We start from the raw sequence: 26060 nt of genomic DNA on the forward strand, positions 1-26060 counted from the left end.
GTCCCAGCTGCTCCACTTCTGAGCCAGCTCTCTGTTATGGCCTGGGAAAGCAGTAGAAGATGGCCCAAATCCTTAGGGCTCTGTACTCATGTGGGAGACCCACATGAAGCTCCTGGCTCCTGGCTTTGGATCAGCTCAGCTATGGCCATTACAGCCACTTAGGGAGTGAACCAGCAGATGAAAGACCCCTCTCTCACTCTCTATGCCTCTGCCTTTCAAATAAATAAATAAATCTTAAAAAAAAAAAAAAGGCAAGAATACAAGACATAGAGTGAACAAAAGTAATCAAAAAAGACATATCTGATAAAGGACTTTTATTCAGAATATACAAAGAACTCTTAAAACTCAACAATAAGAAAACAACCTGATTTAAAAATGGGCAAAAGAAAAAAGGCAAAAGACCTAAACAGACTCTTCACCAAAAAAGATACCTTGAGATGGCAAATAAGCATATGAAAAGATGTTCAACATCCATGACATTAGCAAACTAAAACAGCAATGAGAAGTGGGCATTTAGCCTAGGGGTTAGGATATCCATGTCCCACATTGGACTGCCTTGGTTTGAAACCTGCCTCTAGCACTTGACTCCATCTTCTTACCAAAGTAGACCCTGGAAGGCAGCAGTGATGACTCAAGTATTGGGTTCCTGGCACACCCGGCCACCCACCCACACACACACACACACACACACACAGGCCTGGATTGAATGCAAGCTCCCAGCTTTGGCCTCGAGCCCAGAGCTGTTGCAATTATTTGAGCAGAGAACAAGTGGATGGGAATTCTCTGTGTCTCTCTGTCCCTCTATCAAATAAATAAACTGAAAACGGTAACAATGAGGTATCACTACACATTCATTTGTATGAACAAAACTTAATATACTGATAGCACCAAATGATGGTAAGGATGGGGAATAACAGTAATTCACTCATTGTTGGTAGGAACATAAAATGGTACTGCCAGTTTGAAAAACAGTATGTTAGTGTTTTACAAAATTAAACATACTGTTATGCTACAATTCAGTAACTATACTCCTTGGTATCTACCTAAGTATATTTTCCAAATATGCTTTGTGTATTTGAAAAGTTCTATAGATTAGTTAAAAGTATAGATTTCCTATTGACTCTACTTTAAATAAGCATCTCATTTAAATTCAAATCCTCTGTATTAAGGTCAATTCAGATCATTCAGATCAGCCCTTTCCAACAGAAATATAATGTCAGTACGTATAGATTTTTAGATTTTTTTTTTGCAACATTAAAAAAAGATAAAGTTTTTTGAAAACTTATTTTATTGATTTGAAAGGCAGAATGGCAGAGAGAGAGAGAATGACTCCATCCATCTACTGGGTCACTCCCTAAATGACAGCAATGGCCAGGACTGTGCCAGGCTGAAACCGGGTCTCCCACATGTATGGCAGGGGCCCAAATACTTGGGTGATCTTTCACTTTTCCAAGCACATTAGCAGGGAGCTGGATCAGAAGCATTGCAGGCAGTGGCTGCACCACCATGCCAGTCCCAAATTAAAGTTTTTAGGTAACAGATTCTATTTTATTCTATATATACAAAATATGGTCTTTTCACCTTATAACCAACATAAAAATTGTGATTTTTTTTTTTACTATCTTTTCATACAAAGTCTGAAATTCGGCATGAATTCTACACACATAGCACTTCTCAATTCAGACTAGCCACACTGGACAAAACAGACCCTAAACCACCAGGTATTCTCAACCATGAGTGAACATCAAAACAATCTTTCATTTATTCAGAAAGTAAACTTACTAGTGCTACAATCTGGAAGTAAATGGGTGAACAAGAAAAATCTCGTAGCATACAAGTCTCCCTTCTCTATTGCCAAATTCTTGAGTTCAACGTGTAAGACTATTCAAAACATAGGCCTAATCTTCAGCCTTTATCTCACATAACATGCCATAATCCCTATAACGTAGGCACACAGCTTCCCAGTTTCTCAAATTTACTACTTGTTTAAAATTCCATGATTAGGTCCTCGACGCAACCATGGCTGAAGAGCAACCACAGGTCGAACTGTTCGTGAAGTCTGGCAGTGATGGGGCCAAGATCAGAAGCTGCCCCTTCTCCCAGAGATTGTTCATGGTACTATGGGCTCAAGGGAGTCACCTTCAATGTCACCACTGTTGACACCAAGAAATGGACGGAGACAGTGCAGAAGCTGTGCCCAGGAGGGCAGCTCCCCTTCCTGTTGTATGGCACTGAAGTCCACACAGACATCAACAAGAATCGAGGAATTTCTGGAGGCAGTGCTGTGCCCTCCCAAGTACCCAGAGCTGGCAGCTCTGAACCCTGAGTCCAACACGGCTGGTGTAGACATATTTGCCAAATTTTCTGCCTACATCAAGAATTCAAACCCAGTGCTCAATGACAATCTGGAGAAGGGGCTCCTGAAAGCCTTGAAGATTTTAGACAATTACCTGACCCCCAACCCCCTCCCGAAGAAGTGGATGAGACCAGTGCTGAAGATGAGGGTATCTCTCAGAGGAAGTTTCTGGATGGCAATGAGCTCACCCTGGCTGACTGTAACCTGTTGCCAAAGCTGCACATAGTACAGGTGGTGTGTAAGAAATACCGGGGATTCACCATCCCAGAGGTGTTCCAAGGAATGCACCGGTACTTGAGCAACGCCTATGCTCGCGAAGAATTTGTCTCCACCTGTCCAGATGATGAAGAGATTGAACTTGCCTGCGACCAAATGGCCAAGGCCCTGAAATAAGCCCCTGCTGGGGGCTCCCTCACTGGCTTCCATCTCCTCCATGAAAGCCCTGGGTGGTTACCACATTGCTACCCAATGGACACATTTCCAGAACAGCAGAGGATCCTGGAGCACTTGTGTGGACTGGGGTGGGCAGGGCAATGAAGGGAAAGGAAGGGGACCTGGATGAGGTTTTTATTGTGGGTGAGGTGGGTAGGACAACCGTATTTCAGTAATAAAACCCAGAATGGAAAAAAAAATTCCATGATTACTGTGTTGATTCTTTCCTCTTCCATCCCCTCCTTCATCTCATCTATACTTTAACATACAGTACACTGTGAAATGTTCACTAGTTCTCTAAGCAGTATTTATTCTCTCCACTGTACGCTTGGCTCCTATCTCTGAAATACTACCACATGCTATAGAAGTGTAATTTATGGCCAGCGCCGTGGCTCACTAGGCTAATCATCTGCCTGTGGTGCCGGCACCCCAGGTTCTAGTCCCGGTTGCCCCTCTTCCAGGCCAGCTCTCTGCTGTGGCCCGGGAGTGCAGTGGAGGATGGCCCAAGTCCTTGGGCCCTGCATCCGCATGGGAGACCAGGAGAAGCACCTGGCTCCTGCCTTCGGATCAGCGCGGTGCACCGGCCGCGGCGGCCACTGGAGGGTGAACCAACGGCAAAAGGAAGACCTTTCTCTCTGTCTCTCTCTCACTGTCCACTCTGCCTGGGGAAAAAAAAAAAAAAAAAAAAAAGGATCTTAGTGGAGAATGGGACTGGGAATGGGAGAGGGAGGAAGAGAGGTGGAAGAGTGGGTATGGAAGAGTGGCTGTGGCGGCCATTTGGGCGGTGAACCAATGTAAGGAAGACCTTTCTGTCTCTCACTAACTCTGCCTGTCAAAAAAAAAAAAAAAAAAGAAGTGTAATTTATCTACCTGTGAATTTTTCTAACCACAAGATCAGGAGTTATCAACCTCAAAAATTCAGAAACATGAGTTGATATTCACAACGATAAAGGGCTGGGATTACATTTAATTTGCTGAAAATCACATGCATTTTGTTTTAGTTATGCCAGTGTTACCTACCTATACTAGCTGTCCTCAACAAAAATAACTCTAGATTTTGGTATGAGGATTCATTACATGAAGATCAACAGACATGTGTTTTACAGAAACACAGAAATGAAAAGTATTTGTTAATCTGCCATACACGTACCCAAAATAGTTAATATCTGGTATCCTAGCTTATTAACAGTTTTCTGAAAGTTTGGACAGTGAATTCTATAAAACCCAAACACTCCTGAAATGTGTGACTCTACCCTTCGATATGCAAGTAGCTCAATGCTTGCTTCTTGTCTACGGAAAGCAAGAATCAGGCTTTAAATTTCTTAACAAAATGTCAACTGTGCTGTCTAGTATTGATTTGATGAATATATAAACTCTTTATGATAAACAACATACTCATATTTAATACATACAGAATGTTCTACACAGAATGTTCTACTATTACAGCTTTAATGATCTGTGATTACTTTAAAATTTACTTTTTATGGATGAAATGGTCATTTGTCCATTCAATTACTGTTTATAGCTGTTGTCTTTATTTACTTCATAGAAAGGTCTTTTTGCTTTTTACCTGTTAAACTTATCTGAGGAAGCTTTTCACCTTTTTATAGTAATATAAATTGAAAAGATGCTATCCCAAAAACTAAAACAAAAGAAAAAGAAAGGGAGAGGGAGGGGAAAGGTAATATGATTATATTCTTAGAATTGTATCTACAAACAATAAACTATTGAAATGGTTAAAAACTAATTAAAATTTTTAAAAATATATCTTAAGTGGGAACCACATAACAATATAATAATAAAGCAATATAATAACTATATATACTATAAAATGGCATACCTAGCAACTCTTCCAATTATATATTCAGTGATATTTCTTTGCTAACTTGAAGTTGGCCATAGTGCTGAGTATTTACAAAAAAAAATTGCAAATGCTACAAAACATGGCTTTGTTCTAGAGTGGTTTTTAAACATTTATCAGAAATTGAGTCCAATCATTAATTATTCTGAATCAGTGGGTTATTTCAAAATACAATTTACATACTTAATTAACACCTATCCAGAAATTCTGATTCAGAAGATTAGGAGTGGAATATCAACGTGTATACTTCAAAAAAGATCTTCCATCTTGGGGCTGGTGATGTGGCATAGCAGGTAAAGCCACTGCCTGCAATGCTGGCATCCCATATGGGCACCAGTTCGAGTTCCAGCTACTACACTTCCAATCCAGTTCTGTGCTATGACTTAGAAAGCAGTAGAAGATGGCCCAAGTTCTTGGGCCCCTGCACCTGACTGGGAGACCAAGAAGAAGCTCCTGGCTTCTGGCTTTGGATCAACTCAGCTGTGGCCGTTGGAACCATCTGGGGAGTGAACCAATGGATGGAAGACCTCTTTCTCTTTCTCCCTCTCTGCCTCTGCCTCTCTGTAACTCTGCCTTTCAAATAAATAAATAAATCTTTAAAAAAAAAAATCTTCCTTCTTACAGAAAGTTGGAAAATATCTTGAGATGAAAAGCATTACTTCAGATTTCTAAAATTTTATTAGTTTATCATGTAAGACATTAAAAATCTCATATATAAACTGTATTACTTCAAGTACCAAAAGATAAGTCTTTACTAATTATACTGTAACACTAGCAGAGCTTTTTTATCACAGGTAAGAAAAAAAAAGTCACAGAAAGCTTATAAATCTGCGAGCTGGCACTGTGGCCTAGCAGGTAAAGCCGGTTCCCATATGGGCACCGGTTCGAGACCCAGCTGCTCCATTTCCAATCCAGCTCTCTGCTATGGTCTGGGAAAGCAGCAAAGATGGCCCAAGTCCTTGGGCCCCTGCACCCGCATGGAAGACCTGGAAGAAGCTCCTGGCTCCTGGCTTCAGATTGGCGCAGCTCTGGCCATTGTGGCCACATGGGGAGTGAACCAGCAGATAGAAGACCTAGCTCTCTCTCTCTCTCTCTCTCTCTGCCTCTCCTTCTCTCTGTGTAACTCTGATTTTCAAGTAAATAAATAAACCTTTAAAAAAAAAGAAAGCTTATAAATCTGAAATTATCAAACTGGTTGTTGCTCATATAATTCAGTAATATTCATAAAATAAACTATAATATTGGACAGCTGGATATCAACATGAAAAGAATGAGGTTGGACCCTTACCTCAAATCATAAATAAAAATTAGTCCAAAATGTATCAAAGACACATTACATCCTATAAAATGTATAGGAGGTAAAACTATAAAATTCTTTTAAGAAAATAGGTGTTTTGTGACCTTGGATCAGACAGTGGTTTCTTAAATGACACCAAAATCACAAGCAACAACAAAAAACTTACCAAAAGTTGGATTTCAACAAATTAAAAACTCTTGGGCTTTAAAGGACATGATCAAAAACATGAAGACAATCCACAGAACAGGATAAAATATTTTTAAGTCATATGTATAATGGACTTGTATCTCACAAGTCAATAATAATTTTTAAAAAATTTTAGTGGATAAAGGATTTCCAAAAATGTACAAAAGCACACAGAAAGATGTTTAACATCATTAAATATCAGGGAAATGCATCTGAAAACCACAATTAGACTTACTACTTTATGTCTACCAGAATGGCTATAATCAAATAGTGAAATAGTAAGTGTTGGTAAAGACGTGGGAAAACTGGAACTCTCATACTATGCTGTCAAGAATATTGAAAGGGGAGTGATGGAGACAGGATGGTTAATGGGTTAAGGAGTACTGCTGGATAGGAGGAATAACAAATAACCTCTTACACTATAAAGCAAAGTAGGATAACTAAGGTTAATAACAACTAAGTATTTCAAAACTAACAGAGGCATTCTCAAAGAAATTAAGTCTGAGGTGACAGATATGTCCATTACCCTGAACTGATCTTTACAACACTGTACATATGAATGGAATCACTGTACCCCATAATATACACAATTCTACATAATATGCACATGTCAATTTAAAAAGTATATTTTTAAAAAAAAGGTAAATTGGTACAGCCAATAAAGAAAAGAGTCCAGCAACTTCTCAAAAGGTTAAAAACAGAGTTACTATGACTGCAACTCTACTCCCTGGCATAAATCCAAGAGAAATGAAAACATACATTCAAACAAAAACATGTACACACAAGCATGAAAAAACTGGAGAAGAACCCAAATATCCATCAACTGATGAATGGATAAATAAAACAGTGTCTACCAATGGATTATATCAATATTTGGTAAAAACAAAGAATAAAATACTAATACAGCCTATCATGTTTCATGAACATTGAAAACATGCCAAGTGAGGGAAGCCAGTCACAAAAAAACCACAAACATACTGTTTGATTCCATATATGTGTAAACTCCAGGATAGACACATTTATAGAAAAAGAAAGGGGACTTAATGGTAGACTATCTTGGCATCAATAGGAGTGTGAATGCTACAGTTCATGAAGTTTCATTTTGGAGTGATGAAAATAGTCCCACAATTGATTGTGGTGATGCCTGCATAACAATATACTAAAAACCCTGAAGTGTACATTAAATGGGTGATTTATATGATATGTGAATTTTATCTAAATCTGTCAGAAAATTTCTTGAAAAAATTAACTGTGGGAAAGATTTCTACTACTGACAAACACGTTTTTCTTTTATTTAATGAACTACATTACAAACTGTTATATCCCTTTCTGGCTGCACAGCAACAAATTCACAGCTACATTTTGTGGTCCCTGTGCCTTCTTTACTTAAACTTTCTAGATCAGTTTTTGTCACCTCCATTTTGCTGTAATTTTTCTCATTTGTAAGTGTTTTACTGTAAGCCATTTCAATCTTTCTTGGAAACAGTATATAGTGGTTGGCTGAATCCTGAAATAAACAATATATTTAGGGGTCAGCACTGTGGCACAGTGGGTTAACACCCTGGCCTGAAGCACCGGCATCCCATATGGGCGCTGGTTTGAGAGCCGGCTGCTCCACTTCAGATTCAGCTCTCTGCTATGGCCTGGGAAAGCAGAAGAAGATGGGACTTGGGCCCCTGCACCCACATGGGAGACCCAGAAGAAGCTCGTGGCTCCTGGCTTCGGATTGGCGCAGCTCCGGCCGTTGTGGCCAACTGGGGAGTGAACCAGCAAATGGAAAACCTCTCTCTCTCTCTCTCTGCCTCTCCTCTCTCTGTGTAACTCTTTCAAATAAATAAATAAATCTTTTTAAAAAAAGAGAACAGTATATTTAGGTACTCCTAATCGCAACAAAGGCACAAAAATCCTATGAAGTTCAGCTTAAGTTATGACAAACAATCCTTTCCATCTCTACTACCTTGAGGAACAGAAATAATCAATTTTCCAGAAGATTTTTTTCCTTATAAATTACATTATCCATAAGGATTATAACGCTATACTATACATAGCCCAAATATTTAGCACATAAGATAATACTTACAATCAGACTTAACTGATATCACTACTGAAATTCTAATTTATTTTGGAAAATCAATTCCTACCCTAACAGGTGAGGATGACTCCTCTGCGTTTCGTTTCTGAGGCTCGCTGTCCACATCTTGGCGCTTGTTTTTCATTCTTTCTCTGAGATCCCCTGTGGGTCTTTCTGGTGACCTTGGAACCAAAACACAAAAACAAAACAAAACAAAATATATATATTTTATACAACATGTTTTAAGAATATATTCACAAACACAACCTCATAAATCTCAATATAGTTTTTCTAACTGTCCTTGGCTCCTGAATTTCTGTAAAATAATTAGTTTGTTTCAGTTTTTTATTTATAAAAAATGAGCAACATTTGCAAGTTTTGTCTGAATACCAAACAAAATGTGTATATTAAAAAGCTATGGGTACTGGTGATATTCATAAGAAACTACTTGTGAATTAATAAAAACAAGTATGTAATTAACAGCATGACTTGTTTTCCTATTAACTACATATAGTATGGTTATGCTGAAATAAAAGGTAGTAAAGTTTTAAACCCACAATTGAAAAATTAATCTAGAGAAAAAAGCATCATAATCTACATATGTATGTGGTTGGATACAGCAACAATAATCTGACAAAATATTTTATGCACCTTAAGAATCAAAGTAAATATAGGAGTTTTGTGCTATTCTTACAACTTTTCTTAAATTTTAAATCACTGAAGAACAAAAATCAAGGATTTAAAACAAAATTTTTGAACGGTGATTTTATATTCTGCTACAAATTTTTTTTTAATGGAAAGGAGAAAACATACTGGACAACTATAAGGTTTCATAATTTACACTAGAAATTTGATAATTTTTGGCTATGTTATTACTTTCACGTTATTATTGAATGGGAAACACAAGAGAAATGGAAAACATACTGCCTTTAAAAAATATTTTTGGGGGATGGTGCTGCGGCACAGCAGGTTAAAGTGGATTATGGGTGCTGGTTCATACCCTAGCTACTCCACTTTAGATCCAGCTCCCTGCTGTGACCTAGGAAAACAGTGGAAGATAGCCCAAGTCCTTGGGCCTCTGCACCCACGTGGGAGATTTGAAGGAGACTCCAGCCTCCTGGCTTCAGATCAGCTCAGCTCTGGCCATTGCAGCCATTTGGAGAGTGAACCAGCAGATGGAAGACCTCTCTCTCTTTGGCTCTACCTCTCTCTGTAACTCTTTCAAAAAATAAAATTTTCAAAACAATAAAATAAAATAAATTTTTGAAGCAACTTTATAAAAAAGGTGGGGGAAACTTAATCTACAGAATGCTCTGTCCCTCTGACCACCAAAATGTACCATCCATCTCTCTGCCCACACATCTCACTCAAGCCATAATTTAATCATCTACTTTAGGTGATTGCTGATCAAATTAAATGATTCAGTTTATCGGTCATTAATATGATGGTTAGTGAAAAAATAATTTTAGTTAATTCACTTAAAAGCATCTCAATATTCACATTATATATTTAATAGACTTAGAGTAAATGTTTTATCAGTTAAAGCTGAACTTAAAACTGGAACTTTTTAAAGAAACAATACTTACATGCTCTCTCAATTCCAAATATGACATACATGTAAATCCCACGCACCCTGGTTTCCTTTATATAACAAAATAGTTTATCATGAAACTGTTTCCACCCTAAATGGCATCTAACAAAGTGAATGCTGAGTGCAATGTCTTAAGTGTCTTATCAATAAACATTTTCTTTTCTTTTCAACTCTGAATCATATTAACAACTATATTTTTCTTTCTTACCAAAAAAAGGAGGGAAAATACATTCATACCAAAGAAGTTATCAAACAGAAAAACACGCACAGCATAGCAAAAATTAAAACCAAAACAAATCATTATTGTAAGCCTTGTAATGACATTACTTGTTTTCATTCTGCACAAATTTTCTTCACAACTATCATACACAAAAATTTTGTCAGCTAATAATAAACTCCAGATGAATAAAAACTGTATTAAAAGTAAGGTAAAAATATAAAAAAATATTAAAATTATTGAAATAATTTCCTCAGATGTGGTTTGTTTTTTTTTTTTTTTTTTTTTTTTGACAGGCAGAGTGGACAGTGAGAGAGAGAGACAGAGAGAAAGGTCTTCCTTTTGCCCTTGGTTCACCCTCCAATGGCCGCCGTGGCCGGCGCACCGCACTGATCCGAAGGCAGGAGCCAGGTGCTTCTCCTGGTCTCCCATGCGGGTGCAGGGCCCAAGCACTTGGGCCATCCTCCACTGCACTCCCTGGTCACAGCAGAGAGCTGGCCTGGAAGAGGGGCAACCGGGACAGAATCCGGCGCCCCAACCGGGACTAGAACCCGGTGTGCCAGCGCCACAAGGCGGAGGATTAGCCTATTAAGCCACGGCGCCGGACCAGATGTGTTTTATGTATAAAGAGCTCATTAAACATTTACCATAAAGACTAATTTCCCCACATTAACAGAAAGTGATAAATGGCAACCTAAATGAAACAAAGTATGAAGCATAATAAATAAACTAAAATGTACACTGCTTAACTGAACAGGAAATTAAAGTTTTGCATTTTAAAGTCTTCTAAACTTCAAAATCTATGCCAGCCCTCTGACACAAATTCATCAATTAAAAAAAGGTTTAACTGCCAACGCTCAGTTCAATTTGTACTATTTCTGTAGTTAATGCAACTAGTGTAGCCAATTTTAGCAGTAGGTAAATTATTTATCAATCAAGTTCAAGCAATATTTATGTATGTTACATCTTTAAGTACTAAAATCATAGGGAACCAAAAGAAAAATAAAAGGACCTTTTAAGCAAATTCACATTGGCCAAGAATGTACCAAAAGTAAACTGATGTTCTAAATAGTTTGCATCTTTATTACCATTTATTTATAAAAATAAATACACATTTTTGTTTACACTAAAAGACTGTTATAAGGGATTTGACAAATTTACTTTAACCAGAGTTTGTATAAGATTTGAATTTTGAACATATTACAAAGTCAAAATTATACCTTATTTAAATTTTAATGTTTTAAGAGTTAAAAATACTTTCTTCACAAAAAAAAGTTCAGAGATCATAAAATTCTGCTGTCTTAAGCAGTTAATACATAGTACATAATACATAGTACATAATAAACAGGGGGCACAGATATCATATTACTTGAAAGATTATCAAAACACGTTGCTAAGACTATCACCAAAATCAGAAAATCTATCCAAAAATGATTGCACTTTATATTTTTATACTAGATAAATTACACATACCATTTTGTAACAGTTTGTATACAATTCAAAGTTCTCAAGTTACCTTCTGTAATTGCTGCTGTAACCTTTACCACGAGGTGAAGGGCCATGTATGAACCTACATGTGTTTCCATAGAGGCAGTTGCCAGTCTTCAGCCAGTTACGGCACTGTGTCTAAGAGACAGATATTACTAAGTTAATTTCATATTTATTTCTTGAAAAACGATGCTAGTGGGGCAAAATTAAAACAAATGCTACCAAAATTCCACTGTACAATCCCCAATAATAAAAACATCAGAGAAATATGAAAAGCCCATAAACCCTATCATCTTTCCACTCTTTTTTATAGAACACATTTAATAAAACTTACTAAACCAACATTCCTAAAAAAAAAAAAACAATCTGTTCACCTTTATGACACAAATCAGTACTTCAGTAATAGCACTCTAAGGGAAACCCCACAACTGCACTAGTGGTAACTCACCTCTGCTGTGCTGCCAGTGCTGGGTCCAAGCCTCTCAAATACACTAGGTCTTCGGGATGTGCTATCAGAGATGGTCTTGGTATTTTCCACTGTGACCTTCCTTCTAATTTTTGACATTTTGAATTACTTTAACCAAAAAACAGAGAGGCAAAACTGTAAAATTCTTCAGACTTAAATAACTGGGTCCATAATTTGGAAGCAGATAAAACTGTAGGTAACACTATAAAATTGCAGAGGATTTTCCTGGGAAGAAAAAAAGGAATAGGAGAGGTCACAAGCAAACCAGATAAGGTATCTTCTAAAATAAGTCTTATTACTGAATATATAATAACTATGAAATCTGTTGGCTAAAATTGTACCTCTTATGCAAAGTGAACAGATATGATTCTAAGCACACAGTAAAGTTTTCACAGTATTCAACCTCAAAAAACACACAAACTGATTTATAAGTTATTTACAAAAATAAAATAGTTATAGTTATAAGTGAAAATTTTGCTTAAGATAGTTATAGTTATAAGTGAAAATTTTGTTGTTAATATAAGTTGTTTTCTACAGTTAAAGTGACAATAGTAGATACGGTTCAAAAATCAGCTTGGGAGAAAATACTGTCTTACCAGAAGTAAAAAAGGAATAAAGCATTCTGATCAAGGATATTTATTACAAAAATACCAAAAAACATTAAAAAACCCTTTAATGTTGATAAAATAACCTTCTTTCAAAATAGGAAAGGTAACCAATCAGCTATAATTGACAGCAAGGACAGAAAATAAGGTGTAAAAAAATTTTTGAAAAATAAATAAAATCTTCAAAATTAAAACTATAATAGAAAACTAAACCAATTATCAGAATGTTATTCAAAAAGATCATGGAAATCATGTATCAAAAAAAAACCTAGATTTTACATCAAAATACATATATTTTTAAAGATTTTATTTATTTATTTGATAGGTAGAGTTACATACAGACAATGAGAGAGAGAGACAGAGAGAGAGATCTTCCTTCCATTGGTTCACCCCCCAAATGGCCGCCACAGCTGGCGCTGCACCAATCCAAAGCCAGGAGCCAGGTGCTTCCTCCCGGTCTCCCATGCAGGTGCAGGGCCCAAGCACCTGGGCCATCCTCCACTGCACTCCCTGGCCACAGCAGAGGGCTGAACTAGAAGAGGAGCAACCGGGACTAGAACCTGGTGCCCATATGGGATGCTGGCGCAGCAGGTGGAGGATTAACCAAGTGAGCCATGGCACCAGCCCAAAATAAATATATTTTTAAATTCCATTTTCCACCAGCTTTTTGAAGTACTCTCATGTAACTGGATGTGTCAATTAAAATATTAGATGATGACAATATATGTTAGAAAACAATAAATTCTGTATCAAGAAGCTATAACCCAGAGAGTATACTCCTGTGGGAAGTTGGTAAGAAATGACAAAAATAGGAGCTGGACTTGTGGCGTAGAAGGTTAAGCCTCTGCCTACAACACAGGCCTTCTCAAGCGCTGGTTGGATATCTGGGTGCTCTACTTCTCATCCAGCTCCCTGCTAATGCCTGGGAAAGCAGCAGGGTACAGTCCAAAACATATGGGAGATCCAGAAGAAACTCCTGGCTCCTGGCTCCCTCCCGTCTTCAGCCTGGACCAGCCCCAGCCATTACGGCCATTTGGGAACTAAACTAGCAGATGGAAGATACCTCTTTCTCCCTAACTACCCCCACCACCACCATTTCCCCTCCTCTCTCTGTAATTTTGCCTTTCATATAAATAACAAAAAAGGAAAAGAAATAAGAAAAGACTTAAAAATTGCAATCAGAATGTTAGCTAAAGTCTTAATAATCAAAAGTTACTAGAATGAACCTGAGCAGCTAAAAAAGCAAAAGTTCAATCACAATCGGTCTTTAATATGACTTCAAAGTAAAGACATATCCCTTAAAAGGAAACTGAGACATAGTAATATCAAATCAAAAGTAAAAAATTATAAACAATGTTTGGTTCAATTAGGTACTGAAGTCACATTTTAAAAAGGACCCACAGAATAAAGGCAACATTTGAGGAGTGAAAAAAGGTGGTGAACCAAGAAAAGGAAAACATCCTATAAACAGAAATATTTATATTCTTCTTACTCCTTAATATAAAATATAACCATATTCAACACGGGCAAGTTTTCTTATCATTCAAAGAAGTCAGAGAATAAAGCAGTTACAAATTTTAAAAATTAGTGTAGTGTGTCAAATAAACGAAGAATCTGCTAAAAATAAAGTCATTTATGTACGGGGACCAGCTCTACATACAGGTATCAGCAGATTTTATTTTTCTTGGGCTCATTTTCAGCGCAATGTGAACTTACAAGATGAAAAATTGGCAAAATTTTTATGTCCATTTGATTCACTAAAAATAAAGAACTGAGGGGCCGGCGCTGTGGCACAGCAAGTTAACACCCTGGCCTGAAGCACCGGCATCCCATATGGGCGCCGGTTCTAGTCCTGGCTGCTCCTCTTCCAATCCAGCTCTCTGCTATGGCCTGGGAAAGCAGCAGAAGATGGCCCAAGTCCTTGGGCCCCTGCACCCGCATGGGAGACCTGGAAGAAGCTCCTGGCTCCTGGCTTCGGATTGGCACAGCTCCGGCCGTTGTGGCCAAATGGGGAGTGAACCAGAGGATGGAAGACCGACCTCCCTCCCTCCCTCCCTCCCTCCCTCTCTCTCTGTGTAATTCTGAATTTCAAATAAATAAATAAATCTTTAAAAAAAGAAAATAAAGAACTGAAAGCTAAGAGAAATGGAGCTAAGAAAGACCTTCTGGAAAATGTAGACCTTTAAGAAAAACTTTTTTTTTGTTTTTAACATTATAACCAAGCAAGACTCAATAGTAAGAAATAAATGTGTCAGGCAGGCACTGTGGCGTAGACTGTTAGGCCTCCACTTGTGGTGCCAGAATCCCATATGGGCGCCAGTTCAAGTCCCAGCTGCTCCACTTTTGATCCAGCTCCCTGTTAATGTACCTGGGAAAGCAGCGGAAGATGGCCCAAGTGCTTGGGCCCTGCACCCATGTGGGACACCCAGAAGCTCCTGGCTCCTGATCAGCTCAGCTTGCTGTTGCTGCCATCTGGGGAGTGAACCACCAGACAGAAGACTTCTCTCTCTGTCTCTCCCACTCTGCAACTCTGCCTCTCAAATAAATAAATAAATCTTTTAAAAAAGAAATAAAAAAAAGTAAATTGTGTCACAAAATATATAGGAAAAGGCAGGGAGGAATAAAACACATTTTAAAGTTTTATTATTTATTTCTATAAATATTAATATAAAGACATAATCCTCAACAATTCAATTTTTATAACATTTTAGCAAACAAAATTAAATGAATTTCAAAATTTCCTCATTAGCTAGCTATCTAGAACTTGTGAAACAGGGACATCAACTCATTACACTACCTCAAGGATACTAACCCAAACCTTACATTTTTCCTTCCACTATCTTACAGAAGTGGGTTAATGTTGCCCCAACACACCTGCCTCAATATGCCTCCACTCCCAACACACCCTCCTGCAACACCCCCAGCAACCCCGCCCCAAACTTTGCCAAAATAAAAACAATAAGTAGCTTATCCACATTTAGGACAATAAGTTATTTATTACTATACGTTGAAACACTGTTCATCTAGCATCTCTTTTCTTGTTTTTCTAAGATCTTCAGGTACTAATTTTCCCTTCTCTGTCATTTGCTCTTTGGATCAGCCCTTCTCTGCTCCTCTGACCTACTGCTGAAAAGCACTGGCCTCACAGCTTCTTCCCAGTCCTATAGAGTCCCTCACAAACTGAAGATTTCACAAGGTTTCGACTGCTATGCCAAAGACAATCAAGTGCAGATCAACGCTCCAAGCTCACACCACTCACTCTTGTAATTTCAACGCTAAAATAGTTGTTCCTCAGACAAACTTACAAATTAGGAACTACTACTCAATATGTCCTACACAGTGACTACTGCTGAGTCTTCCAATTTAAAAGGGTGGGGGTGAAAGAAATAAAGATACACTTTATTTCTTCTTTCACAGCACAGGTGTCAGACACTGCCCTAAAATGACACTGTATATGAGCACCAGATCAGGTTACAGGAGGGCCTGAACCAATAATTATACACACACACACACACATATATATATATATAAAATTCTAATTAAAAAGAAATCTTCTGACATTAACCTAGGAATCCTATCAGTAGCCAGCACTACAAAGTTACCTAAGCATTAGACATTCATGAGTTTATATAACTAAAACATTTTATGCTTGTAAAGTACACAATATATAACTTAAAATTCTGAGGCCCTCCAGTGGGGCTAGGGGTCTGGGGGCCTCTCAGACATAGGCAGAATGTCCTTCACAAGCAAGCTGCCAGATGTGGCTGGAAAGCCTGTCTCCAGACCTGCCGGCATCTCCCTCACTATGGCTTCTTGTGCTGCATGTGTGACCTTGCAGTCCTAAATCACATCTTCAAGTTAGTTGCAATCTTTCCACCCAGAGATAGCAGAAGCGGGGGCTGAGCCCCTAAGGAGAATTGGGCTCTCTCCGAGAGACTCTGCTATCTCCATGAGCCCAAAGCCAGACAACATACCATATGTCAAACTCCCGTCTATTGGGCACCCCCATAGAGTGACCCAGTGAAGAGACAGTAATGCCTTAAAAACCCTGGGCACTTCCTCAAAGCCAGTGTCCCATTTGAGCACCCCACCTGGTCTCCTTTCAGACCAGATGCCCTGGCTTTTTATTTCTACATGGAGCTGAGAAAAAGAACCCATGAAACTCTTTCTGGTAACAGCCCTCCCCTCCATGACTGCTAACAAACTCCATCCATCAATATATTATTATTTAGAATTTTGGATACACAAAAGAAGATGAATACTAAATCAGAATAAAATATAGATTTCATTGAAGGGGGAGAAACTTTTCAACTTACATTTGAACAGGCTTCAATGAGTGCTTCAAATTATTTGAGAAAAGTTAGGAAAAATAAGATAAAAATGTAAATACTAAAGTCTTCCTCAGCACAAAGACTATACACCGAGGTCTTAATAATTTACACTTTTTTGAAAGTTTTTCTCCATTTCTGCTTTCAAATTATTCCTCAGTTTAAGTTGGCATCACATTTCCATGCACTTCACCATGTCTTTCCCAAATATAAGAATTACCAAGGCCAGCATGTCACTGGTCAAAGTCTGTTAAATTATTTTCCTATTTCTCTTCTCCATTTGCAGAATAAACAAATACCTGAAGTTTTTATAATCTTTTTTCAATTAAAAAAAAAAAAAAAGAAAAGAAAAGCCAGCACAGTTTGAGTCTATTAATAATGACAACATGAGGGTCTTAATAAATAGGAATTCCTCCCTGGCCCAGGGAATCTTAGGTATTACAAGATACTCCCAGGTTCACTATGGATACAGCTGATAAGAAAATTATTTAGGTGCCCCTTTCTGAATAATTTATTCTGAAGTCTAACTACTAAAATCTTGCCAATAAAACATGTACCAGCTCTAGTATTTTTACTCCAATCTATAATTACATCTTCCCAAAGTCTCACTTACCAGCATAAAACAGAAGCATAAACTATTTTAATCTGAATGAAAAGCAACACATTAGAAAGTTGTCAAACAATTAAGCAACTAAAGCTACATAATAGTATTAACTAGTTGTAAGATAAATTTCTATCCTCTGAATTTTAAGATTAAAAGGGTTATATTGAAAATAAGATCTCTGAATAAACTTTAAAAAAAAAAAATAAGAGGGGCCAGCGCTGTGGCGCAGCAGGTTAAAGCCCCAGCCTACAGTGCCAGCATCCCCATAAGGGCGCCAGTTCGAGTCTCCTGCTGCTCCTCTTCCAATCTGGCTCTCTGCTGTGGCCTGGGAAAGCAGTAGAAGATGGCCCAAGTCCTTGGGCCCCTGTGCCTTCATTGGAGACCTGAAAGAAGCTCCTGGCTCCTGGTTTCAGAATGGCTCAACTCTGGCCATTGCAGAATGGAACACCTCTCTCTCTGGCTCTACCTCTCTCTGTAGCTCTTTCAAATAAATAGAAAAATTCTTAAAAAAATAAAAAATAAGAGTCTCTTCACTTTTGTATTTCATATTCTTAACAGGAAAAAAAGCTATATTTATCAGATGCAGTTTGAGATCATTTTTTAAAGAGAGCTATCTAGGGGCTGGCACTGTGGCATGGGGGTAAAGTCACCACCTGCGGTGACGGCATCTGATATGGACCCCATTCCTAGTTCAGGCTCCTCCACTTCCAATCAGGCTCCCTGCTAATGCGCCCGGGTACTTGGGCCCCTGCACCCACATGGGAGACCAGGAAGGAGCTCCTGGCTCTTGGCTTCAGACTGGCCCAGCTCCAGCTGTTGCAGCCATTTGGGGAGTGAACCAGAGGATGGAAGATCTCTGTCTCTCTTTGTCTCTTTATCTCTCTGTCTCTTTCTCCCTCTCTATAACTCTGCCTTTCAAGTAAATAAATCAATACTTAGAAAAAAATAAAAGAACTTTCTAAAAACAACCTTCCAGGTTACACACCTGTAAACTTCAGACAATTGCAAACAGGCAGAGCTAAACTGAATACACAGGTACTAGCAAGGCAATACTGTAGCACTGTTCAGGGGGAAAAATTATTGAAAAGACTGCTCACAGAGAATATTCCATGCTGGCAACTACCATAAAGTGAAGTATACAGAACTGTGACATAACAAAATTACCAAAAAAAGAATAAAAGAGACTTTATATATCAACAGGAGTTAATGTTTCACCTGCTACTAAATATCTGGTGAAAAAAAACAAAATAGTTTCACCTATGAGACAGTTTAAATGCATATGCATGTACACATGTACACACCTGTGGAAGGGGGAGACTAACATCTACTGAAGTCAATTTTTCAAATAAATATAATTCCATCTTCTATATGTAAATGATTCATTTTATAATGTAAACTAATGATTACTCATCAAAATTTAATAGCCTATTATATAGAAATTAATAAAGCATCCACTTGCTGGATTTTAGTATTTTTAATTTATAGTAGAGACAGAAAAATCAGATAAGTTTGCATATTCTGAAGTTTGCAATCAATACTAAATTTGAATCACTAACAATCAGAAAGGCAATAGGAGCACAAATGAGGAGTCTTCAAAAAATTCATGAACAATGCCTATCATGAAAAACATGAATTGCAATAAGATTTTGCACCAAAATAAACTTCCTTTAATTTTTCTACCAATTTCCTGTTGTATTTGATAAAACTGGATCCTATCACATACACACACAGTCTTAGTTTCACAATGCAACATTTATTTTTGAGAGGCAGAGCTCTCATTCGCTGGTTCAGTCCCCAAAGGCCCGCAAGCGCCGCCCGAAGGCGTGACCTATTTTCATAGATACAAACCGCTACATACCGGCAACAATTTTCTTAGTCTGTTGTTGAAACTGTTATCTACCACAATCTGAATATTTCACTAAGAAATTGGAGTCTATTTAAAAATCTAAAGATTGTGCCCACGAAACTCCCAAATACGTCGCGAAACTATTAAAGCTAGCATCCCTATATATACAGATTTATCTGCATGTATATCTACATCTATATATACAGGCTATACTGCACAACCATTTATCGATATACACACACATGTGCTGCAACAGTATCACGGACTTGAAAACTTGAGGTGTAAGGATCTTTTCTAAGGTAGTTCTTTAAGAGATTGCCCAGACCCGTAATTTTCAAAGTAGGTCAAGCCATCTGAAAGCCTCGTAGCCTTCGTTATCTGCTCCAAATAACTTTTCAGCCGCATAAATTATGCTACCCTATTAGGAAGAGATGATGCCAAACGTCACTCTCCTTTGATTCCACCTTCCCCGTTCCAGACACAGTTGCCAAAAAGTAACTACCCGGGAAACCTGAGCATAAAGTAGCACGCCTCAACTCCCCGCACCTGTCTTTAACGCTGCTGGGAGACACGCAAGACAAAACACATTTGAACGCCGGGCCCCTTTTTCTCTAACAGGTCTCGAATGCGCAAAGAGGAAGAATCTAATCCTGCTGCACCCTTCCGTTGCACAGAAACCAAACACGGTGCAAAGTTCCATGCCTACATTACATGGCAGTGAGGGACACAGCCTTTTGTCTCAGTCGCACTGTCCTCCTTGGACCATCGCCAGAATCCTAACTACAGCAAGAAACGAAATCTCAGCACAGGGAGCTGTTGCAGTGTTAAAGGTGGGGTGCTCAACATCCCCCCATGACCCTAGCTGGGAAAAAGGCCAACTCGCTCCCCGCCTGCCCCCCAATTCTTGGTGTGCTCACGGACTTTCCCCAGATACACCAATTCCCAAAGAGCCTACCTGCTGCTCAAGCTCCCCTCACAAGCGCAATCCGGGGGCGCCACCGCCGCCTCCGTTCCGGGGAGCGGGGAAGGCGACTCTGTCCCCGCGCCTGGCCCCGGGAGGACTACGATGAAGAGAAAGAGGTGCACGCGCGGCTCCCGGGAACCGGCCCTCGCCTAGCGAGGGGCTCCCGGGGCGGCTGAAAAGCAAAAGCCGCCCGCCGCCTTGCCAAGATCAAGCGACACAGGAAAGCAGGAAGAAAAAGAATGAAGACATTGGCGAGCAAGAAAAGGCAACAAAAACACTACCAGGCCGCTAGGAGGACCGCCTCAAAATGCCGCCGGAAGTCAGGGTTTTGCCCTGTTCCTTTAGAGCGAGGCCGCTTCCGGCCGCCAGATTAGTCGTCAGCGCTCAGGCACCGCCCCCTCGTTGGGCACGCCCCTCGACGTGACGTCAGTGGGCTGCTGTGGAGTCGTCTTGGGCGCTGGAGATCCCGGACTAGGGACCTTCCCACCGACAGGTGAATTTAAGAGGTGTTTGCTGTTTCTGTTGCATAAGTTCTCACAGGCAACACCTGTTTAAGTGCTCAAAGTGCTACATTTGCTCTCGAAAGTAACTACAGACGTGGAATGTCCGGAAGTTCGACTCGGTTATGCGGCGCTGAGATGGAGCCAGAGGCGATATTTTTCTGTTCATGGCACCGCTCCCCTGCTGGGCCATCGCATGTTACTGTGGAGCCCAAGGGATGCAGAGTTGTGTTTTTAAAGGCGCAGGCAGAAATGTAGTGAAACCAGGAACAGAAATCGTTCGTGTATTCCTGACCTCATTTCCTTTTGATGCTTGGAATCCAGTCATCTGCAGGAAGCTAGTTAGTAGAATTACTTGAGATGGCTAGTCAGGCGTGGGAGTTGAAGGAAAAAATCAGCACCTAGCCATATCCAGATTTTTTCAAAAAGATAAAAATACCCCTGGGCCTTTGTCTGCCTTCATTTCAAATTAGCGTTTATTTTGTTCTTTGACAAAACCACAGACCGGGAAAACATTTTCACAAAACTGATAGCTTAGAAAGACACTGGACAATGGTTTGGCCTTGCTGGGATCAGGGGATTAAAATACGGAAGCCTAGCCACCACGTCAGAGGCCTCCAAGGTTCCTGATGACGTGCCGAGCTATTTTCAGGACGGCGGCCAGGGCCTCTGTGCACGTGGGCTTGATGTAACGCTCCGGCAGCAGGAATCCGTATCTGCCAGTGTCTCGAAGCTCAATTGTAAATGAGTATTTGATGCCTAAGTCGTAGATCCAGTCGTCTGAACCTCCAGGAGCTAGGTCTGAAAGAAAAAGGAAATTGTCTTTTGGGATATAGGTGTTTTGCAATAGGATTTTTTTTAATGAAAAATATTTTTTAAAATTATTAAGTCACATAAATTTCTTGTAGCAAAATGAAGGCTAAAGAAAAAGACGAGAAAGAAGAAAACAAAAATTAGTCGTAATCCTACCAAGCAATGATATTTACCAGTAATGTTTTAGTGCGGCTTTCCTCCCAGTACAGACTCCCTGATTTTTTCTTTTTCTTTTTTTTACTAAATATATAAGATCACACTATGTATACAGTTTGTAAGTACAATCATTGTAACATTTTTAAATTGATAAGTTCAGATTTGCTTCCTTATTTTTATTTTTTATTTATTTATTTATTTATTTATTTTACAGGCAGAGTGGACAGTGAGAGAGAGAGACAGAGAGAAAAGTCTTCCTTTTCTGTTGGTTCACCCCCCCAATGGCCTCTGCGGTCAGCGCACTGCAGCCAGCGCACCGTGCTGATCCTAAGCCAGGAGCCAGGTGCTTCTCCTGGTCTCCCATGGGGTGCAGGGCCCAAGTACTTGGGCCATCTTTCACTGCACTCCCGGGCCACAGCAGAGAGCGGGCCTGGAAGAGGGGCAACCGGGACAGAATCTGGCACCCCGACCAGGACTAGAAACCGGTGTACAGGCACTGCAGGCGGAGGATTAGCCTATTGAGCCGCGGCACCGGCCCTGCTTCCTTATTTTTAATGATCTCGTAGCATTGCATTATAAAGCTAGATATAATCAATTTAAATAATTAGATTTTAGGCAATTTTTTACTAATATAAACAATTTTACTACAACCTACCCTTGTTGACACATAACTGCTTTGTTTCTTTAGAATATTCTTTTCCAGTAGGCTTTCTAGATTAAGGGTAAGCACTTTTAGGCTTTACCATACTTGTTCCCAGATACGTTTCAAAAGCAGTGAGCCGATTTATGCTACCACTCGCAGGGTCTGAGTATGCCTCCTTCCCCTTCCAGCACAATCCACAGAAATTATCCTTTCCAGCAATTTTATGGGTGAAAAATAATATCGTTATCTTATCTTTCTTTCATTATCACAGAGTTGAACTGTTTTTTGAGTATTATCCATCTTTATTTTTCTGTCAATTATCCTTGCTCATTTTTCTGTGGTTTATTTTAAAGATTGCTTACCAAATCAATGTTGGTGTTACTAGCCCTGTATAATATGTGGAAAATTTTTTGTCTCATTTGGTTTTTGGCTTTCAACTTAGTTTATGGGAGGGTGTTTATATTAAAATAATAGATCTATCTGGAGGGCCGGCGCCATGGCTCAATAGGCTAATCCTCCGCCTTGCGGCACTGGCACAACCGGATTCTGTCCTGGTTGCCCCTCTTCCAGGCCAGTTCTCTGCTGTGGCCCGGGAGTGCAGTGGAGGATGGCCCAAGTGCTTGGGCCCTGCACCCGCGTGGGAGACCAGGAGAAGCACCTGGCTCCAGCCTTCGGATCAGCGCAGTGCACTGGCTGCAGTGTGCCGGCTGCGGCAGCCATTGGAGAGTGAACCAACAGAAAAGGAAGACCTTTCTCTCTCTCTCTCTCTCTCACTGTCCACTCTGCCTGTCAAAAAAATAAAATAAAAAAAATTAAAAAAAAATCTATCTGGAATTTTTGTGAAAGATTAATATGATGAAGTTTTTTTCTAAATATCTTATCAGGTGTTTCAATTAATTTCTGACTGTTCAATTATCCAACGTTCTTTGTGTGTGTTTTTTTTTTTAAGATTTATTTAGTTATTTGAAAGGCAGGGTTACAGAGAGACAGAGGCACAGAGAGAGAGAGAGAGAGAGAGAGGGCTTCCATTCACTGGTTCACTCGGTCTCAACGGCCAGAGCTGGGCGGATCCAAAGCCAGGACAGGAGCTTCTTCTGGATCTCTCACGTGGATGCAGGGGCTCAAGGACTTGGGCCATCTTCTACTGCTTTCCCAGGCCATAGCAGAGAGCTGGATTGGAAGTGGAGCAGCTGGGACTTGAACTGGTGCCCATATGGGATGCCAGCACTGCAGGCAGCAGCTTTACCCACTACGCCAGAACGCCAGCCCCTCCAACATTCTTAACTGGTTTAAAATGCCTTTTATTTATTTATTTATTTATTTAATTTATTTTTTTGACAGGCAGAGTGGACAGTGAGAGAGAGAAAGAAAGGTCTTCCTTTTGCCGTTGGTTCACCCTCCAATGGCCGCCGTGGCCATCATGCTGCAGCCGGTGCACTGCGCTGATCCAATGGCAGGAGCCAGGTGCTTCTCCTGGTCTCCCATGGGGTGCAGGGCCCAAGCACTTGGGCCATCCTCCACTGCACTCTCTGGCCACAACAGAGAGCTGGCCTAAAGAGGGGCAACCGGGACAGAATCCGACGCCCCGACCGGGACTAGAACCCGGTGTGCCAGCACCGCAGGCAGAGGACTAGCCTAGTGAGCCACGGCGCCGGCTAAAATGCCTTTTTTATGATATAAGCAGATCTCCTTATCTATCGCAGTGTCTTTATGTACTCATTATTTTTATTCATCTGTCTCTTCCAAGTTCAGTGTTACACTATCTTGATTACTACAGGTTTATAATGCATGCCAACATCTGATTGGAGACATATTCTTAGTAGTCCTTTCAGAACTTTAAAAACTCATCTAACAAATTCTTTCTCTTTTAAAGATTTCTTTTTTTCTTTGAAAGAATTACAGAGAGTGCTTCCATCACTGATTCACTCCCCAGATGTCTGCAAAGGCTACAGCTGGGCCAGTCTGAAGCCAGAGGTGCCTAAAACTCCATCCTGGTCTCCCAGATGGGTGGCAGGGACTCAAATACTTGGGCCATCTTCTGTTGCTTTTCCCAGATACATTATCATGGAGCTGATCGGAAGTGGAACAGCCAGGACATGAACTCTGGTGCCTGTATAGGCTGCCAGCATCGCAGGTGGTGGTTTAACCTGCTGCACAGTGTAGGCAGCCCCAAATTTATTCTTTCAAATTAACTTCAGAATTATTTGAGTATCCATCAGGATTGCATTGAATACATACATTACTTTAGAAAAAAATGTATATTGTTTCCCCACTCAAAGCCATGGTCAGTTTCTACTTTTGTCTTTTATATACACCACTAAAATTTTCTAGAGTTTTCATGTAGCTGCTATAAGTTTATTTTGTGTGTGCACATATATACACACATATTAATTTAAAATTAATCCATATGTGTGTACGTGCTTGTAGGTATACATGTATTTAATGCAGGCAATGCTATCTACTTTATTTTCTACCTTACTATTTTTATATATAATGTTACAGAATTATCTGTATTTTATAATGAGCTACCTTAGTCACCTCTTTGATTGTTACTAATATTTTTGGTTGCTTTTCTACATTTTTCTAGGTGGACAACTGTGTAATATGCAAAGAATGACAATTTTTGCTTCACTGTACCTATATATGGATTTACAAGGTTATTTACTGAAGCATTGCTTGTGATTAATATTGGAAAATATCCCATCAACAGCGGATTAGGTATGGCACTCATTCATTGATTCATTCATCAAATGTTTGTGAAAACCATGCTCAACATCCGGTATTTATTCTTCCAGCCATTTCCCTATACTTCTACATGCATGCTGGAGGAATGAATGTGTGAAGATGGGCTGATTTCATGATAGCAGAAGGTTGCTTCATCAACTCCTCCAGCCCTGAGGCACTGCAGTTAATGTTCTGGCAAATGACCAGAGAGAAGAGGATGGAGGCCAAGAACCCTCTTGTCAGTGAAGATGAGTATGAGGTTCTTCTGTAACAAAGCAAGGTCCTTGGTCAGGAAAGGCAGAGTGGATCAAGGACACTAGAGACAAACACTGTGTGGACCAATTGGCTGACATTTGGGGGTGGGGCAGGGTTGGAACCAGGAGGAAGGAAATTCTGGACTTTGTTCTGAGCATGTGGTGCTTAAGCAGTTTATTGGAAATAATATGAATGTGAGTTTTTATACCCTTATAGATCCTACCTGTTAAAGAAAACTCTTGGACTTTGCACTCTGCCCACTCCACATTTGAAATGCTACTCCCTCTCTCTGGTTTCCTCCACACTTGTTAGCCACTTGCCAGTGTGGTCTCCTAGAAGTGTTACCTACAGACCAAGACATTCCCAGGCCACTTAAGCTAAGTAGTGTCTTTCACCTATCCTCATTCTCAAGCCTATAATCCTATTTTATTTTCTTCAAAGCACTTATCAATGGGATTATGCTATATTTTACTGTGTAATTGTTTATCCCCAGAGTTGGCGAGCTTTTTCTGTAAAGAACCAGAGAGACAATACTTGAGGTTTTGTGGGTCACATAGTCTCTGTCACGAAAGCCAGCATGCCTGATATGCAAATACATGAGCCTGCCTGTGTTCCAGTAAAGCTTTATTTATGTGCACCCGAATAGGAATGTCATAA

At 39.7% G+C, this 26060-nt stretch overlaps 2 protein-coding genes, 1 long non-coding RNA gene and 1 pseudogene across 10 annotated transcripts in view; 2 read left to right on the plus strand and 2 right to left on the minus strand.

Moving 5' to 3' along the window:
• The window catches only part of ZC3H13 (zinc finger CCCH-type containing 13), a 95147-nt gene extending 74009 nt beyond the window's left edge, over positions 1-21138 (minus strand). For 3 of the 7 annotated variants that reach the window (XM_002712953.5, XM_008259990.4, XM_008259989.4), the window contains exons 1-4: positions 20304-21138; positions 11948-12190; positions 11528-11637; positions 8274-8385 (exon numbers count right to left, since the gene is read on the minus strand). In XM_002712953.5, coding sequence (XP_002712999.2) covers positions 8274-8385; positions 11528-11637; positions 11948-12064 — 339 coding nt within the window. In that variant the 5' untranslated portion in view covers positions 12065-12190; positions 20304-21138. Of the gene's footprint in view, positions 1-8273; positions 8386-11527; positions 11638-11947; positions 12191-14938; positions 15121-20303 lie in introns of those variants that run through there. The other 4 variants (XM_070048789.1, XM_017343485.3, XM_070048790.1 and 1 more) reach the window with 2 other exon arrangements.
• On the plus strand, positions 2010-2982 carry LOC100359293 (chloride intracellular channel protein 1 pseudogene; annotated as a pseudogene).
• LOC103349055 (uncharacterized) lies at positions 20717-26046 on the plus strand. 2 transcript variants are annotated; one of them, XR_007920977.2, is made up of 3 exons: positions 20717-20805; positions 25012-25142; positions 25220-26046. It is a non-coding gene; the product is annotated as an uncharacterized lncRNA (long non-coding RNA). The 2 variants fall into 2 exon arrangements; XR_011378796.1 differs by having other exon boundaries at positions 20754-20818.
• The window catches only part of CPB2 (carboxypeptidase B2), a 54004-nt gene continuing 49214 nt past the window's right edge, over positions 21271-26060 (minus strand). Inside the window, exon 11 of the mRNA XM_008259991.4 lies at positions 21271-21613. Coding sequence (XP_008258213.1) covers positions 21420-21613 — 194 coding nt within the window. The 3' untranslated portion in view covers positions 21271-21419. The remainder of the gene's footprint in view (positions 21614-26060) is intronic.

Source organism: Oryctolagus cuniculus, chromosome 9 (genome assembly GCF_964237555.1).
Source record: "Oryctolagus cuniculus chromosome 9, mOryCun1.1, whole genome shotgun sequence".
Classification (NCBI taxonomy): Eukaryota; Metazoa; Chordata; class Mammalia; order Lagomorpha; family Leporidae; genus Oryctolagus; species Oryctolagus cuniculus.